Genomic DNA, 15367 nt, shown 5'->3' on the forward strand with positions numbered 1-15367 from the left:
CCTGACTCATGTCATCAGAGTCTGCATGCTTGCTGGAGCTGTTTCTTTTTCTCTCTCTCTCTCTCTCTCACTCACTCGTCTGACTCTTCCTGTGTTTTGAGCAGAGTGTGAACAAGCCAAGGGATTGGTACAAGAGAATGTTTCAACAAATTCACAGTAGACCCACAGGTAACTGCTCATCATTGCTCTCAGGGCCCCGTAGAGTGTGGATGGACGAGAAGGGAGAAGAGGGCAATGGGACGGGAGAAGCAGGGTAAAATAGGGGAGAAGTATGAGGGAAAAGAGAGGAGGTGGGAGGATGAAAGGGGTTGGCGAGAGGAGGTGGAGGAGACAGTCACGGTGGGAGGCTGAGGTCTAAAAGTAGAAAGAAAGACTGGCATTCATACAACACCCTTCCCAATCATAACATCCTGAACACTTCACAGCCAATTTGCTCTCAGCAAGCTCCCACAAATAGACATGAAAAATTACTCGATCATCTTTGTTCATGGGTCAGGGATAAATATTGAGCAGGATACTGGATGGAATTCCCCTGTTCAGTAGTGCCATGGGGTCCTTACATCACCCAAGAGGGCAGATGGGCCTCAACTTAACTTCTCATTCAAAGATGGCACCTCCGACAGAGCAGCACCCCGTCACTGACACTGGGTGTGTTGGCTGAGGTTTTGTGTTCAACTGTTTGCATTGGTGTTTGGATCCACAAGCCTTTGACTCAGAGTTGAGAATGCAACCCACCGAGTCACAACTGGTGTTATCTGGGAATATTAAAATCATGAAACAGCTGAACTTTGATTCTGGGCTTTGTTGATTGGCTTATTAAAGAAAATCCTTCTTGCGGAATATTGAGGGACAAAAGCTTTCCCTGAGGGAGGGGATTCCAGGGGGGAGGGGATTCCAGGGGTGGGAACTGTTGAGCGAGTGGATTCCAGGGAGAGGAGGTTCTGAGGGAGTATATTACTGTGGGACAAGATTCCTGGAGGTGTGGATTCCCTGGGGTGGAGTGATTCTGGGGGAGGAGATTCCGGGGGGAGGGGGGTTCCTGAGGGAATAGATTGCTGTGGGACAAGATTCCTGATGGAATGGATTTTGGGGTGAAGGGATTCCTGGGCAATGAGATTCCTGAGGGGGGGGGATTTCTGAGGGAGGGGATTACTGTGGGAGGAGATTCCTGGAGCTGTGGATTCCCTGGGGGGAGGGGATTCCAGGGGATGAGATTTGAGAGAGCTTGGAGGGGCATTGCATGCCCTGAGGATGTGAAAGGGGCTATATAAATCAAAGTTGTTTCTGAGTTGAATTGCTATTTTGCTGATTTCACAATAAAATGTCAGATTGAATTGATTAATGTTTTACTCCAGGTTATGAATTTGGCACCTATGATGTCACAGACCAGTCAGACAGTAAGTTTCCTGATACATTGCACTTTAAAACTTGCCAACCTCATTCCAGTGTTCAAGGCTGAAATTGATTGATTCATGGAGGGGAAGTGGAATAAAGATGGGTAAATGAGGTTGAGGCGCAGATCCACCATGATCTGATTGACTGTCAGAACAGGCTTGAAGGGCTGAATGGCCTCCTCCTGTTGCTGTGCAACAGGCTTGAGAATCTGAACAGCCTCCTCCCCTTCCTATGCTCCTACCCATTGTATTTGGTGAAAGCTTTTTTGTGGATTTTAGCTCAGGGTTGTCATGTTTAGTTTTATTTGTTCTGGGGATGTGGATGTGACTTGCAAACTCAGCATTGGTCACATAACACATTTGATAAAAGAGATTTAAGACAAGCCAGGGAGAAGTTTTTTTATACAGAGAGTTGTGAGCCTGTGGAATTCACCCCCAGAGTTTGTTTTTGGAGCAGCTACCAGGGCAATATTTAAGAACAGGTTAGATAAGCACCTGAAGGAAAGGAGGATCAAGGAATATGGGAACAAGATGGGTACAATGGATTCAGGATAAACACCAGCACGGAGTGGATGGGATGAATATTGTTGTTTTGTGACCCTTGTGAAGGACAACTGTTCCATGGTGCATTCTTCATGGCAACGACTTGATTAATCAGAGTCGACTTGCCAACCAATCAGTACCCTTTTCTCAGGCAGTATAAATTGTTGTTCCCTTTGAAATGTGGTATTCTTGTAATTTTGTCCTGATGAGTGCTAAACAAAAAGCTTCAACTTTTCAGCAATGTCAATATTTGCCAATGACGCAGGGACATGCAGTGTTGTAGGCAGTGTGGATAGAAGTTTGACATGACAAAGAGATATTGATAGATTAAGTGAATGGGCAACACTGTGCCAACTCTATAAATATGTGAGGTCATCCACTTGGACCTAAAAAGCATCAAACAGGATATTTTATGAAAGGAAAAAGCTCAAAACAGTGGCGGTCCAGGCATATAGATTATTGAAATGTCGTGATAGGTACAGAAAATGATCGAAAAGGTGAATGGAATGCTGGCCTTTACCTCAGCAGGCCCAGAATTCAAGGCCTTAGAAGTCATTGTTCAGCGAAACAAAGCCCTGGGTAGATAACATGCAGAATACTGTGAGCAGTTCTGGGCATGACCCCTGTGGAACGAGATATTGGCCTTGATCCCTATTTCGGCCTTTTCTCTTTCAGGAGAGTCCCTCTCAAGTGACCTGCCTCATGGTTTGACAGAAGTGGAGGTTCCAGAATCTGATATTCTGCAGCCAGATTTCACCCTGAGCCACTGGTAAGCAATGATGGTGAAGTTTGATATCACTGGAGATTCAGAACAGGAAGGGTTAATTTCTCCTCCCTTTGCCAAACACAAATTCCTTTCAAATGACAGCCGCTGTCATTCTGTCTGTTGTGTTGTCGAATGAACATTACTGAAGAGGCCAGACATAACGGGGTGGGAAGTTTACTCCAGATGAAATTAGATTGAGGGTTAAGCTCCAGAGATAACTCAGGCCATTCTGCCTGAGTGCTCCTTTTCTCAGTAGCAATCCTTCAACAGCACAATGCCCCCAAACCAGGGATGAGACATACGGACCCTGTAGCTAATGGAGACTGTGGCAAGACTCTCACTTCCCCTATGCCATTCCCTCCTTGGCCTTCTTCCCTCTCCCTTTTCCTCCCATTCTGCCTCAATCACACAAAGGGGTTAAATGGCCTCCCCTCGATCCTGTGTTCACGCCCACAGAAAGAGGAGGCATAGAGGCCAAGTTCCCTTTCAGAATCCATGCAGGACAAGCTGTTAGAATAGAGAGAGCTGCAAGAAGATGTTGCTTTCTTTGCTGTGAGTGAACGATGAAATAGTGTGTGTGGAATGTGAGCGATGTGTTTGTATTCAGTCCAGCCACAGACTGGAGTCTCAACATGTTGTGGGATGTGGAGTTTCACCAAGAAACACTCAGAGTCAGCTCTACTCAGCTCTCATCCCCCTGAGCAACCAGAAGATTTCATTTGGCATTTCCTTTCTGGACTGTAGGAAGGAGCTAGAACTTAGAGGGGTGCAGAGTGAAGGCCACAGGCTGCAGGCTCAGCACAGGAGCATCTTCAACTATGAGCCACAGGACTGCACAGCCCAGGAGCCTGAGCAACAGGTCAGTTCCTTCTCTCTGTGTTTCACTGACTCGATTTCTCACTTCAATCACTGCCTATCCCTCTCTCGATCCATTTCTCTCTGTATCTATCTCTCTCTATATATATATATATATATCTCTTACTCTCTGTCCTCTCTATCCCACACTGTATCCATCTCTCTCTCTCTCTCCCTCTCTCTCTCTATCCAATTCCCCTTCTCCCCCTTTCTCTCCCTATCTCTTTAGCCACCCCTCTCTCTATCCCACACTTTCCCTCTCTCATTCACTATTCATCCCTCTTTCGGTCTCTCGTATACCTATCCCTCTATCCCTCCCTCTCTCTTTCTCTCCCAGTCTTAATCTTTCCCTCTCCCAATTCTTCTCTAAATCCCTCTCGCTATCTTCCCCAATTTCTCCCCCCATCAAATCTCCCCATCTGTATCTCGCCCCCTTCTATGCCCCCCTTCCCCCCCCCCCCCCCCACTCCCCCCCGGTCTGTCCCCCGCAACTGTCACCCCATCACTGTCAGCACCCCAACCACCTCCCACCATCTCTCTCCCATCCCACCTCTTGCTGCCTCCCCCACCCCCTCGGTGTCGTCCCCCCCAACCCCGGTCTCCCTGCTTTGCCATCCCCCACCTCCCCTTTGTCTCTTCCCCGGCTCTGCCCCACCACCGTCTCCCCGCTTTGCCACCCCCCATCTGCCTCCCCCTCCCCCCACACCCGCTCTGCCTAACTCGCTTTGTCTACCCCCTCCCTGCCTCCCTGCTCTGTCTGTTCCCCCAGCACTGTCTCGACGCCCCCCCCATCTCTCCCCTGCTGTCTCACCCCCGCTGTATTCGTCCTTTGCTCTCACCTCATCCCCCCATCTCTCTCCAACACCCCCTCACTCTCTTCATCCCCCTCTGTCTCTCTCCCAATCCCCCTCTCTGTCTCTACATCACTCTCTCTCTCCATCCCTCCTCTCTCTCCATCCCCCTCTCTCTCCATCCCCCATCTCTCTCCATCCCCCCTCTCTCTCCATCCCCCCTCTCTCTCCATCCCCCCTCTCTCTCCGTCCCCCTCTCTCTCTCCGTCCCCCTCTCTCTCTCTCCGTCCCCCTTTCTCTCTCTCTGTCCCGCCCTCCCTCGCTCTCCGTCCCCCATCTCTCTCCATCCCTCCCTCTCTATCCGTCCCCCTCTCTCTCTCTGTCCCCCTCTCTCTCTCTCCGTCCCCCCTATCTCTCTCTCTGTCCCACCCTCCCTCGCTCTCCGTCCCCCATCTCTCTCCATCCCTCTCTCTCTCCATCCCTCTCTCTCTCCATCCCTCTCTCTCTCCATCCCTCTCTCTCTCCATCCCTCTCTCTCCCCATCCCTCTCTCTCCCCATCCCTCTCTCTCCCCATCCCTCTCTCTCCCCATCCCTCGCTCTCCCCATCCCTCGCTCTCCCCATCCCTCGCTCTCCCCATCCCTCGCTCTCCCCATCCCTCGCTCTCCCCATCCCTCGCTCTCCCCATCCCTCGCTCTCCCCATCCCTCGCTCTCCCCATCCCTCGCTCTCCCCATCCCTCGCTCTCCCCATCCCTCGCTCTCCCCATCCCTCTCTCTCCCCATCCCCCCTCTCTCTCCAGACCCCCCTCTCTATCCCACCTCTTTCTCCATCCCCCCTCTTTCTCCATCCCCCCTCTTTCTCCATCCCCCCTCTTTCTCCATCCCCCCTCTTTCTCCATCCCCCCCTCTCTCTCCATCCCTCTTTCTCTATCCCTCACTCTCTCTCTATCCCTCACTCTCTCTCCACCCTTCTCCCTCTCTCCATCCCTGACTCTCTCTCTCTCTATCCCTGTCTCTCTCTCTCTCTCTCTCCATCCCTCTCTCTCTCCATCCATCTCTTTTTCACCATCCCTCCCTCTCTCTCCATCCCTCTTTCTGTCCCCATCCCTCTCTCTATCCATCCCCCTCGCTCTGCACCCCCTCTCTCCATTCCCTTCTCTCTCCATCACCTCTCACTCTCTCCATCCCTCTCATTCCCTCCCCATCCCTCTTGTTCCCTCCCCATCCCTCTTGTTCCCGCCCCCCCTCTCTCTCCATCCCTCCCTCTCTCTCCATCCCTCCCTCTCTCTGCATCCCTCTTTCTGTCCCCATCCCTCTCTCTCTCCAATCCCCTCTCTATCTCCATTCCCCTCTCTCTCCATTCCCCTCTCTCTCCATCACCCCTCTCTCTCTCCATCCCCCCCCTCTCTCCGTCCCTCTCTCTCTCTCTCTCTCCGTCCCTCTCTCTCTCTCCGTCCGTCCCTCTGTCTTTCTCCATCCGTCCCTCTGTCTCTCTCCATCCGTCCCTCCATCTCTCTGCGTCCGTCCTTCCCTCTCTCTGCGTCCGTCCCTCCCTCTCTCTGCGTCCCTCCCTCTCTCTCTCTGCGTCCGTCCCTCCCTCTCTCTGCGTCCCTCCCTCCCTCTCTCTGCGTCCCTCCCTCCCTCTCTCTGCGTCCCTCCCTCCCTCTCTCTGCGTCCGTCCTTCCCTCTCTCTGCGTCCGTCCCTCTCTCTCTCTGCGTCCGTCCTTCCCTCTCTCTGCGTCTGTCCTTCCCTCTCTCTGCGTCCGTCCCTCCCTCTCTCTGCGTCCGTCCCTCCCTCTCTCTGCGTCCGTCCTTCCCTCTCTCTGCGTCCGTCCTTCCCTCTCTCTGCGTCCCTCCCTCCCTCTCTCTGCGTCCCTCCCTCCCTCTCTCTCCATCCCTCCCTCTCTCTCCGTCCGTCCCTCCCTCTCTCTGCGTCCCTCCCTCCCTCTCTGTGCGTCCCTCCCTCTCTGTGCGTCCCTCCCTCTCTGTGCGTCCCTCCCTCTCTGTGCGTCCCTCCCTCTCTCTGTGTCCCTCCCTCCCTCTCTCTGCGTCCCTCCCTCTCTCTGCTTCCCTCCCTCTCTCTCCGTCCCTCCCTCTCTCTCCGTCCCTCCCTCTCTCTCCGTCCCTCCCTCTCTCTCCATCCGTCCCTCCCTCTCTCTGCGTCCCTCGCTCCCTCTCTCTGCGTCCCTCCCTCTCTCTGCGCCCGTCCCACCATCTCTCTGCGTCCCTCCCTCTCTCTCCGTCCCTCCCTCCCTCTCACTGCATCCCTCCCTCTGCGTCCGTCCCTCCCTCTGCGTCCGTCCCTCTCTCTGCGTCCCTCCCTCCCTCCCTCTGCATCCCTCCCTCTCTCTCTCTGCGTCCATCCCTCCCACTCTCTGCGTCCCTCCCTCCCTCTCTCTGCGTCAGTCCCTCCCTCTTTCTGCGTCCCTCCCTCCCTCTCTCTGCGTCCCTCCCTCACTCTCTCTGCGTCCGTCCCTCCCTCTGCGTCCCTCCATCCCTCCCTCTCTCTCCGTCCCACCCTCCCTCTCTCTGCGTCCCTCCCTCTCTCTCTGTCCCTCCCTCCCTCTCTCTGCGTCCATCCCTCCCTCCCTCTGCATCCCTGCCTCTCTCTCTCTGCGTCCATCCCTCCCTCTCTCTGCATCCCTCCCTCCCTATCTCTGCGTCCGTCCCTCCCTCTTTCTGCGTCCGTCCCTCCCTCTCTCTGCGTCCGTCCCTCCCTCTCTCTGCATCCGTCCCTCTCTCTCTCTCTGTGTCCCTCCCTCCCTCTCTCTGTGTCCCTCCCTCTCTCTCTCTGCGTCCATCCCTCCCTCTCTCTGCGTCCGTCCCTCTCTGTCTCTCTGCGTCCATCCCTCCCTCCCTCTGCGTCCCTCCCTCACTCTCTCTGCGACCGTCCCTCCCTCTGCGTCCCTCCGTCCCTCCCTCTCTCTGCGCCCGTCCCTCTCTCTCTCTGCGTCCCTCCCTCCCTCCCTCTGCGTCCGTCCCTCCCTCTGCTTCCCTCCCTCTCTCTCCGTCCGTCCTTCTCTCTCCGTCCGTCCCTCCCTCTCTCTCTCTGCGTCCGTCCCTCTCTCTGCGTCCGTCCCTCTCTCTGCGTCCGTCCCTCTCTCTGCATCCGTCCCTCTCTCTGCATCCCTCCCTCCCTCTCTCTGCGTCCCTCCATCTCTCTGCGTCCGTCCCTCTCTCTGCGTCCCTCCCTCTCTCTCCGTCCCCCCTCTCTCTCCGTCCCCCCTCTCCTTCCGTCCCCCCTCTATCTCCGTCCCCCCTGTCTGTCCGTCCCCCCTGTCTGTCCGTCCCCCCGTCTCTCCGTCCCCCTCTCTCTCTCCGTCCCTCTCTCTCTCCATCCTTCTCTCTCTCTCCATCCATGTCTCTCTCTCTCTCCACCCCTCTTTCCCTCTCTCTCCGTCTCGCTCTCTCTCTGTCTCGCTCTCTCTCTGTCTCGCTCTCTCTCCGTCTCGCTCTCTCTCCGTCTCGCTCTCTCTCCGTCTCGCTCTCTCTCCATCTCGCTCTCTCTCCGTCTCACTCTCTCTCCATCCCTCTCTCTCTCTCCATCCCTCTCTCTCTCTCCATCCCTCTCTCTCTCTCCATCCCTCTCTCTCTCTCCATCCCTCTCTCTCTCTCTCCATCTCTCTCTCTCTCTCTCCATCCCTCTCTCTCTCTCTCTATCCCTCACTCTCGCTCTCCACCCTTCTCTCTCTCCATCCCTGACTATTCCTCTCTCTCTATCCCTTTCTCTCTCTCTCTCTCTCCATCGCTGTCTCTCTCCCCATCCCTCTTTTTTCACCATCCCTCCCTTTCTTTCCATCACTCTTTCTGTCCCCATCCCTCTCTCTATCCACCCCCCCTCTCTCTGCACCCCCTCTCTCTCCATTCCCCTCTCTCTCCATCGCCTCTCTCTCTCTCTCCATCCCTCTCTTTCCCTCTCCATCCCTCTTTCTCCATCCCCCCCTCTTTTTCCATCCCACTCTCTCTCCATCCCCCTTCTCTCTCCATCCCCCTTCTCTCTCCATCCCCCTTCTCTCTACATCACCCCTCTCTCTCCATCCCCCTTTCTCTCCATCCCCCACCCTCTCCATCCCTCCCCCTCCATCCCTCCCTCTCTCTCCATCCCCCGTCTCTCTCCATCCCCCCTCTCTCTCCATCCCCCCTCTCTCTCCGTCCCCCTCTCTCTCTCCGTCCCCCTCTCTCTCTCTCCGTCCCCCCTTTCTCTCTCTCTGTCCCGCCCTCCCTCGCTCTCCGTCCCCCATCTCTCTCCATCCCTCCCTCTCTCTCCGTCCCCCTCTCTCTCTCTGTCCCCCTCTCTCTCTCTCCGTCCCCCCTATCTCTCTCTCTGTCCCACCCTCCCTCGCTCTCCGTCACCCATCTCTCTCCATCCCTCTCTCTCTCCATCCCTCTCTCTCTCCATCCCTCTCTCTCCCCATCCCTCGCTCTCCCCCATCCCCTCGCTCTCCCCATCCCTCGCTCTCCCCATCCCTCGCTCTCCCCATCCCTCGCTCTCCCCATCCCTCGCTCTCCCCATCCCTCGCTCTCCCCATCCCTCGCTCTCCCCATCCCTCGCTCTCCCCATCCCTCGCTCTCCCCATCCCTCGCTCTCCCCATCCCTCGCTCTCCCCATCCCTCGCTCTCCCCATCCCTCGCTCTCCCCATCCCTCGCTCTCCCCATCCCTCGCTCTCCCCATCCCTCGCTCTCCCCATCCCTCGCTCTCCCCATCCCTCGCTCTCCCCATCCCTCGCTCTCCCCATCCCCCCTCTCTCTCCAGACCCCCCTCTCTATCCCACCTCATTCTCCATCCCCCCTCTTTCTCCATCCCCCCTCTTTCTCCATCCCCCCTCTTTCTCCATCCCCCCCTCTCTCTCCAACCCTCTTTCTCTATCCCTCACTCTCTCTCTATCCCTCACTCTCTCTCCACCCTTCTCCCTCTCTCCATCCCTGACTCTCCCTCTCTCTATCCCTGTCTCTCTCTCTCTCTCTCCATCCCTCCCTCTCTCCATCCATCTCTTTTTCACCATCCCTCCCTCTCTCTCCATCCCTCTTTCTGTCCCCATCCCTCTCTCTATCCCCCTCTCTCTGCACCCTCTCTCTCCATTCCCTTCTCTCTCCATCACCTCTCACTCTCTCCATCCCTCTCGTTCCCTCCGCATCCCTCTCGTTCCCTCCCCATCCCTCTCGTTCCCTCCCCATCCCTCTTGTTCCCTCCCCATCCCTCTTGTTCCCGCCCCCCTCTCTCTCCATCCCTCCCTCTCTCTCCATCCCTCCCTCTCTCTGCATCCCTCTTTCTGTCCCCATCCCTCTCTCTCCAATCCCCTCTCTATCTCCATTCCCCTCTCTCTCCATTCCCCTCTCTCTTCATCACCCCTCTCTCTCCATCCCCCCCCTCTCTCCGTCCCTCTCTCTCTCTCTCTCCGTCCCTCTCTGTCTCTCCGTCCGTCCCTCTGTCTTTCTCCGTCCGTCCCTCTGTCTCTCTCCATCCGTCCCTCCCTCTCTCTGCGTCCGTCCTTCCCTCTCTCTGCGTCCGTCCCTCCCTCTCTCTGCGTCCATCCCTCCCTCTCTCTGCGTCCGTCCCTCCCTCTCTCTGCGTCCGTCCCTCCCTTTCTCTGCGTCCCTCCCTCACTCTCTCTGCGTCCCTCCCTCCCTCTCTCTGCGTCCCTCCCTCCCTCTCTCTGCGTCCGTCCCTCCCTCTCTCTGCGTCCCTCCCTCCCTCTCTCTGCGTCCCTCCCTCCCTCTCTCTGCGTCCCTCCCTCCCTCTCTCTGCGTCCGTCCTTCCCTCTCTCTGCGTCCGTCCCTCTCTCTCTCTGCGTCCGTCCCTCTCTCTCTCTGCGTCCGTCCCTCTCTCTCTCTGCGTCCGTCCTTCCCTCTCTCTGCGTCCGTCCTTCCCTCTCTCTGCGTCCGTCCCTCCCTCTCTCTGCGTCCGTCCTTCCCTCTCTCTGCGTCCGTCCTTCCCTCTCTCTGCGTCCCTCCCTCCCTCTCTCTCCATCCCTTCCTCTCTCTCCGTCCGTCCCTCCCTCTCTCTGCGTCCCTCCCTCCCTCTCTCTGCGTCCCTCCCTCTCTCTGCGTCCCTCCCTCTCTCTGTGTCCCTCCCTCCCTCTCTCTGCTTCCCTCCCTCTCTCTGCTTCCCTCCCTCTCTCTCCGTCCCTCCCTCTCTCTCCATCCATCCGTCCCTCTCTCTGCGTCCCTCCCTCTCTCTCCGTCCCCCCTCTCTCTCCGTCCCCCCTCTCCTTCCGTCCCCCCTCTATCTCCGTCCCCCCTGTCTGTCCGTCCCCCCTGTCTGTCCGTCCCCCCGTCTCTCCGTCCCCCTCTCTCTCTCCGTCCCTCTCTCTCTCCATCCTTCTCTCTCTCTCCATCCATGTCTCTCTCTCTCTCCACCCCTCTTTCCCTCTCTCTCCGTCTCGCTCTCTCTGTCTCGCTCTCTCTGTCTCGCTCTCTCTCCGTCTCTCTCTCTCTCCGTCTCTCTCTCTCTCCGTCTCTCTCTCTCTCCATCTCGCTCTCTCTCCGTCTCTCTCTCTCTCCATCCGTCTCTCTCTCTCTCCATCCGTCTCTCTCTCTCTCCATCCGTCTCTCTCTCTCTCCATCCGTCTCTCTCTCTCTCCATCCGTCTCTCTCTCTCTCCATCCGTCTCTCTCTCTCTCCATCCGTCTCTCTCTCTCTCCATCCGTCACTCTCGCTCTCCACCCTTCTCTCTCTCCATCCCTGACTATTCCTCTCTCTCTATCCCTTTCTCTCTCTCTCTCTCTCCATCGCTGTCTCTCTCCCCATCCCTCTTTTTTCACCATCCCTCCCTTTCTTTCCATCACTCTTTCTGTCCCCATCCCTCTCTCTATCCACCCCCCCTCTCTCTGCACCCCCTCTCTCTCCATTCCCCTCTCTCTCCATCGCCTCTCTCTCTCTCTCCATCCCTCTCTTTCCCTCTCCATCCCTCTTTCTCCATCCCCCCCTCTTTTTCCATCCCACTCTCTCTCCATCCCCCTTCTCTCTCCATCCCCCTTCTCTCTCCATCCCCCTTCTCTCTACATCACCCCTCTCTCTCCATCCCCCTTTCTCTCCATCCCCCACCCTCTCCATCCCTCCCCCTCCATCCTTCCCTCTCTCTCCATCCCCCTCTCTCTCCATCCCCCCTCTCTCCATCCCCCTCTCTCTCCATCCCCCCTCTCTCTCCGTCCCCCTCTCTCTCTCCGTCCCCCTCTCTCTCTCTCCGTCCCCCCTTTCTCTCTCTCTGTCCCGCCCTCCCTCGCTCTCCGTCCCCCATCTCTCTCCATCCCTCCCTCTCTCTCCGTCCCCCTCTCTCTCTCTGTCCCCCCTCTCTCTCTCTCCGTCCCCCCTATCTCTCTCTCTGTCCCACCCTCCCTCGCTCTCCGTCCCCCATCTCTCTCCATCCCTCTCTCTCTCCATCCCTCTCTCTCTCCATCCCTCTCTCTCTCCATCCCTCGCTCTCCCCATCCCTCGCTCTCCCCATCCCTCGCTCTCCCCATCCCTCGCTCTCCCCATCCCTCGCTCTCCCCATCCCTCGCTCTCCCCATCCCTCGCTCTCCCCATCCCTCGCTCTCCCCATCCCTCGCTCTCCCCATCCCTCGCTCTCCCCATCCCTCGCTCTCCCCATCCCTCGCTCTCCCCATCCCTCGCTCTCCCCATCCCTCGCTCTCCCCATCCCTCGCTCTCCCCATCCCTCGCTCTCCCCATCCCTCGCTCTCCCCATCCCCCCTCTCTCTCCAGACCCCCCTCTCTATCCCACCTCATTCTCCATCCCCCTCTTTCTCCATCCCCCCTCTTTCTCCATCCCCCCTCTTTCTCCATCCCCCCCTCTCTCTCCAACCCTCTTTCTCTATCCCTCACTCTCTCTCTATCCCTCACTCTCTCTCCACCCTTCTCCCTCTCTCCATCCCTGACTCTCCCTCTCTCTATCCCTGTCTCTCTCTCTCTCTCTCCATCCCTCCCTCTCTCCATCCATCTCTTTTTCACCATCCCTCCCTCTCTCTCCATCCCTCTTTCTGTCCCCATCCCTCTCTCTATCCCCCTCTCTCTGCACCCTCTCTCTCCATTCCCTTCTCTCTCCATCACCTCTCACTCTCTCCATCCCTCTCGTTCCCTCCGCATCCCTCTCGTTCCCTCCCCATCCCTCTCGTTCCCTCCCCATCCCTCTTGTTCCCTCCCCATCCCTCTTGTTCCCGCCCCCCTCTCTCTCCATCCCTCCCTCTCTCTCCATCCCTCCCTCTCTCTGCATCCCTCTTTCTGTCCCCATCCCTCTCTCTCCAATCCCCTCTCTATCTCCATTCCCCTCTCTCTCCATTCCCCTCTCTCTCCATCACCCCTCTCTCTCCATCCCCCCCCTCTCTCCGTCCCTCTCTCTCTCTCTCTCCGTCCCTCTCTGTCTCTCCGTCCGTCCCTCTGTCTCTCTCCATCCGTCCCTCCCTCTCTCTGCGTCCATCCCTCCCTCTCTCTGCGTCCGTCCCTCCCTCTCTCTGCGTCCGTCCCTCCCTTTCTCTGCGTCCCTCCCTCCCTCTCTCTGCGTCCCTCCCTCCCTCTCTCTGCGTCCCTCCCTCCCTCTCTCTGCGTCCCTCCCTCCCTCTCTCTGCGTCCGTCCCTCCCTCTCTCTGCGTCCCTCCCTCCCTCTCTCTGCGTCCCTCCCTCCCTCTCTCTGCGTCCGTCCTTCCCTCTCTCTGCGTCCGTCCCTCTCTCTCTCTGCGTCCGTCCCTCTCTCTCTCTGCGTCCGTCCCTCTCTCTCTCTGCGTCCGTCCTTCCCTCTCTCTGCGTCTGTCCTTCCCTCTCTCTGCGTCCGTCCCTCCCTCTCTCTGCGTCCGTCCTTCCCTCTCTCTGCGTCCGTCCTTCCCTCTCTCTGCGTCCCTCCCTCCCTCTCTCTCCATCCCTCCCTCTCTCTCTGTCCCTCCCTCCCTCTCTCTGCGTCCATCCCTCCCTCCCTCTGCATCCCTCCCTCTCTCTCTCTGCGTCCATCCCTCCCTCTCTCTGCGTCCCTCCCTCCCTATCTCTGCGTCCCTCCCTCCCTATCTCTGCGTCCCTCCCTCCCTATCTCTGCGTCCGTCCCTCCCTCTTTCTGCGTCCGTCCCTCCCTCTTTCTGCGTCCGTCCCTCCCTCTTTCTGCGTCTGTCCCTCCCCTCTTTCTGCGTCTGTCCCTCCCTCTTTCTGCGTCCGTCCCTCCCTCTCTCTGCGTCCGTCCCTCCCTCTCTCTGCATCCGTCCCTCTCTCTCTCTCTGTGTCCCTCCCTCCCTCTCTCTGTGTCCCTCCCTCTCTCTCTCTGCGTCCATCCCTCCCTCTCTCTGCGTCCCTCCCTCTCGTCTCTCTGCGTCCATCCCTCCCTCCCTCTGCGTCCCTCCCTCACTCTCTCTGCGTCCGTCCCTCCCTCTGCGTCCGTCCCTCCCTCCCTCTCTCTGCGCCCGTCCCTCTCTCTCTCTGCGCCCCTCCCTCCCTCCCTCTGCGTCCGTCCCTCCCTCTGCGTCCGTCCCTCCCTCTGCGTCCCTCCCTCTCTCTCCGTCCGTCCTTCTCTCTCCGTCCGTCCCTCCCTCTCTCTCTCTGCGTCCGTCCCTCTCTCTGCATCCGTCTCTCTCTCTGCGTCCGTCCCTCTCTCTGCGTCCGTCCCTCTCTCTGCGTCCGTCCCTCTCTCTGCGTCCGTCCCTCTCTCTGCATCCGTCCATCTCTCTCTGCGTCCGTCCCTCTCTCTCTCTGCGTCCGTCCCTCTCTCTGCATCCCTCCCTCCCTCTCTCTGCGTCCCTCCTTCTCTCTGCGTCCGTCCCTCTCTCTGCATCCCTCCCTCCCTCTCTCTGCGTCCCTCCATCTCTCTGCGTCTGTCCCTCTCTCTGCGTCCCTCCCTCTCTCTGCGTCCCTCCCTCTCTCTCCGTCCCCCCTCTCTCTCCGTCCCCCCTCTCCTTCCGTCCCCCCTCTATCTCCGTCCCCCCTGTCTGTCCGTCCCCCCTGTCTGTCCGTCCCCCCTGTCTGTCCGTCCCCCCTGTCTGTCCGTCCCCCCGTCTCTCCGTCCCCCTCTCTCTCTCCGTCCCTCTCTCTCTCCATCCTTCTCTCTCTCTCCATCCATGTCTCTCTCTCTCTCCACCCCTCTTTCCCTCTCTCTCTGTCTCGCTCTCTCTCTGTCTCGCTCTCTCTCCGTCTCGCTCTCTCTCCGTCTCGCTCTCTCTCCGTCTCGCTCTCTCTCCATCTCGCTCTCTCTCCGTCTCACTCTCTCTCCATCCCTCTCTCTCTCTCTCCATCCCTCTCTCTCTCTCCATCCCTCTCTCTCTCTCCATCCCTCTCTCTCTCTCCATCCCTCTCTCTCTCTCTCCATCCCTCTCTCTCTCTCTCCATCCCTCTCTCTCTCTCTCTATCCCTCACTCTCGCTCTCCACCCTTATCTCTCTCCATCCCTGACTATTCCTCTCTCTCTATCCCTTTCTCTCTCTCTCTCTCTCCATCGCTGTCTCTCTCCCCATCCCTCTTTTTTCACCATCCCTCCCTTTCTTTCCATCACTCTTTCTGTCCCCATCCCTCTCTCTATCCACCCCCCCTCTCTCTGCACCCCCTCTCTCTCCATTCCCCTCTCTCTCCATCGCCTCTCTCTCTCTCTCCATCCCTCTCTTTCCCTCTCCATCCCTCTTTCTCCATCCCCCCCTCTTTTTCCATCCCACTCTCTCTCCATCCCCCTTCTCTCTCCATCCCCCTTCTCTCTCCATCCCCCTTCTCTCTACATCACCCCTCTCTCTCCATCCCCCTTTCTCTCCATCCCCCACCCTCTCCATCCCTCCCCCTCCATCCCTCCCTCTCTCTCCATCCCTCCCTCTCTCTCCATCCCCCATCTCTCTCCATCCCCCCTCTCTCTCCGTCCCCCTCTCTCTCTCCGTCCCCCTCTCTCTCTCTCCGTCCCCCCTTTCTCTCTCTCTGTCCCGCCCTCCCTCGCTCTCCGTCCCCCATCTCTCTCCATCCCTCCCTCTCTCTCCGTCCCCCTCTCTCTCTCTGTCCCCCTCTCTCTCTCTCCGTCCCCCCTATCTCTCTCTCTGTCCCACCCTCCCTCGCTCTCCGTCCCCACTCCC

The 15367-nt window shown here is 58.1% G+C and overlaps 1 protein-coding gene across 1 annotated transcript in view; it reads left to right on the forward strand.

Annotated features, from left to right (window-relative positions):
• sorbs3 (sorbin and SH3 domain containing 3) overlaps positions 1–15367 on the forward strand; it is a 109175-nt gene that overhangs the window by 24183 nt on the left and 69625 nt on the right. Inside the window, exons 6-9 of the mRNA XM_041210428.1 lie at positions 105–168; positions 1356–1397; positions 2613–2706; positions 3448–3562. Coding sequence (XP_041066362.1) covers positions 105–168; positions 1356–1397; positions 2613–2706; positions 3448–3562 — 315 coding nt within the window. The remainder of the gene's footprint in view (positions 1–104; positions 169–1355; positions 1398–2612; positions 2707–3447; positions 3563–15367) is intronic.

Source organism: Carcharodon carcharias, chromosome 17 (assembly GCF_017639515.1).
Source record: "Carcharodon carcharias isolate sCarCar2 chromosome 17, sCarCar2.pri, whole genome shotgun sequence".
NCBI lineage: Eukaryota > Metazoa > Chordata > Chondrichthyes > Lamniformes > Lamnidae > Carcharodon > Carcharodon carcharias.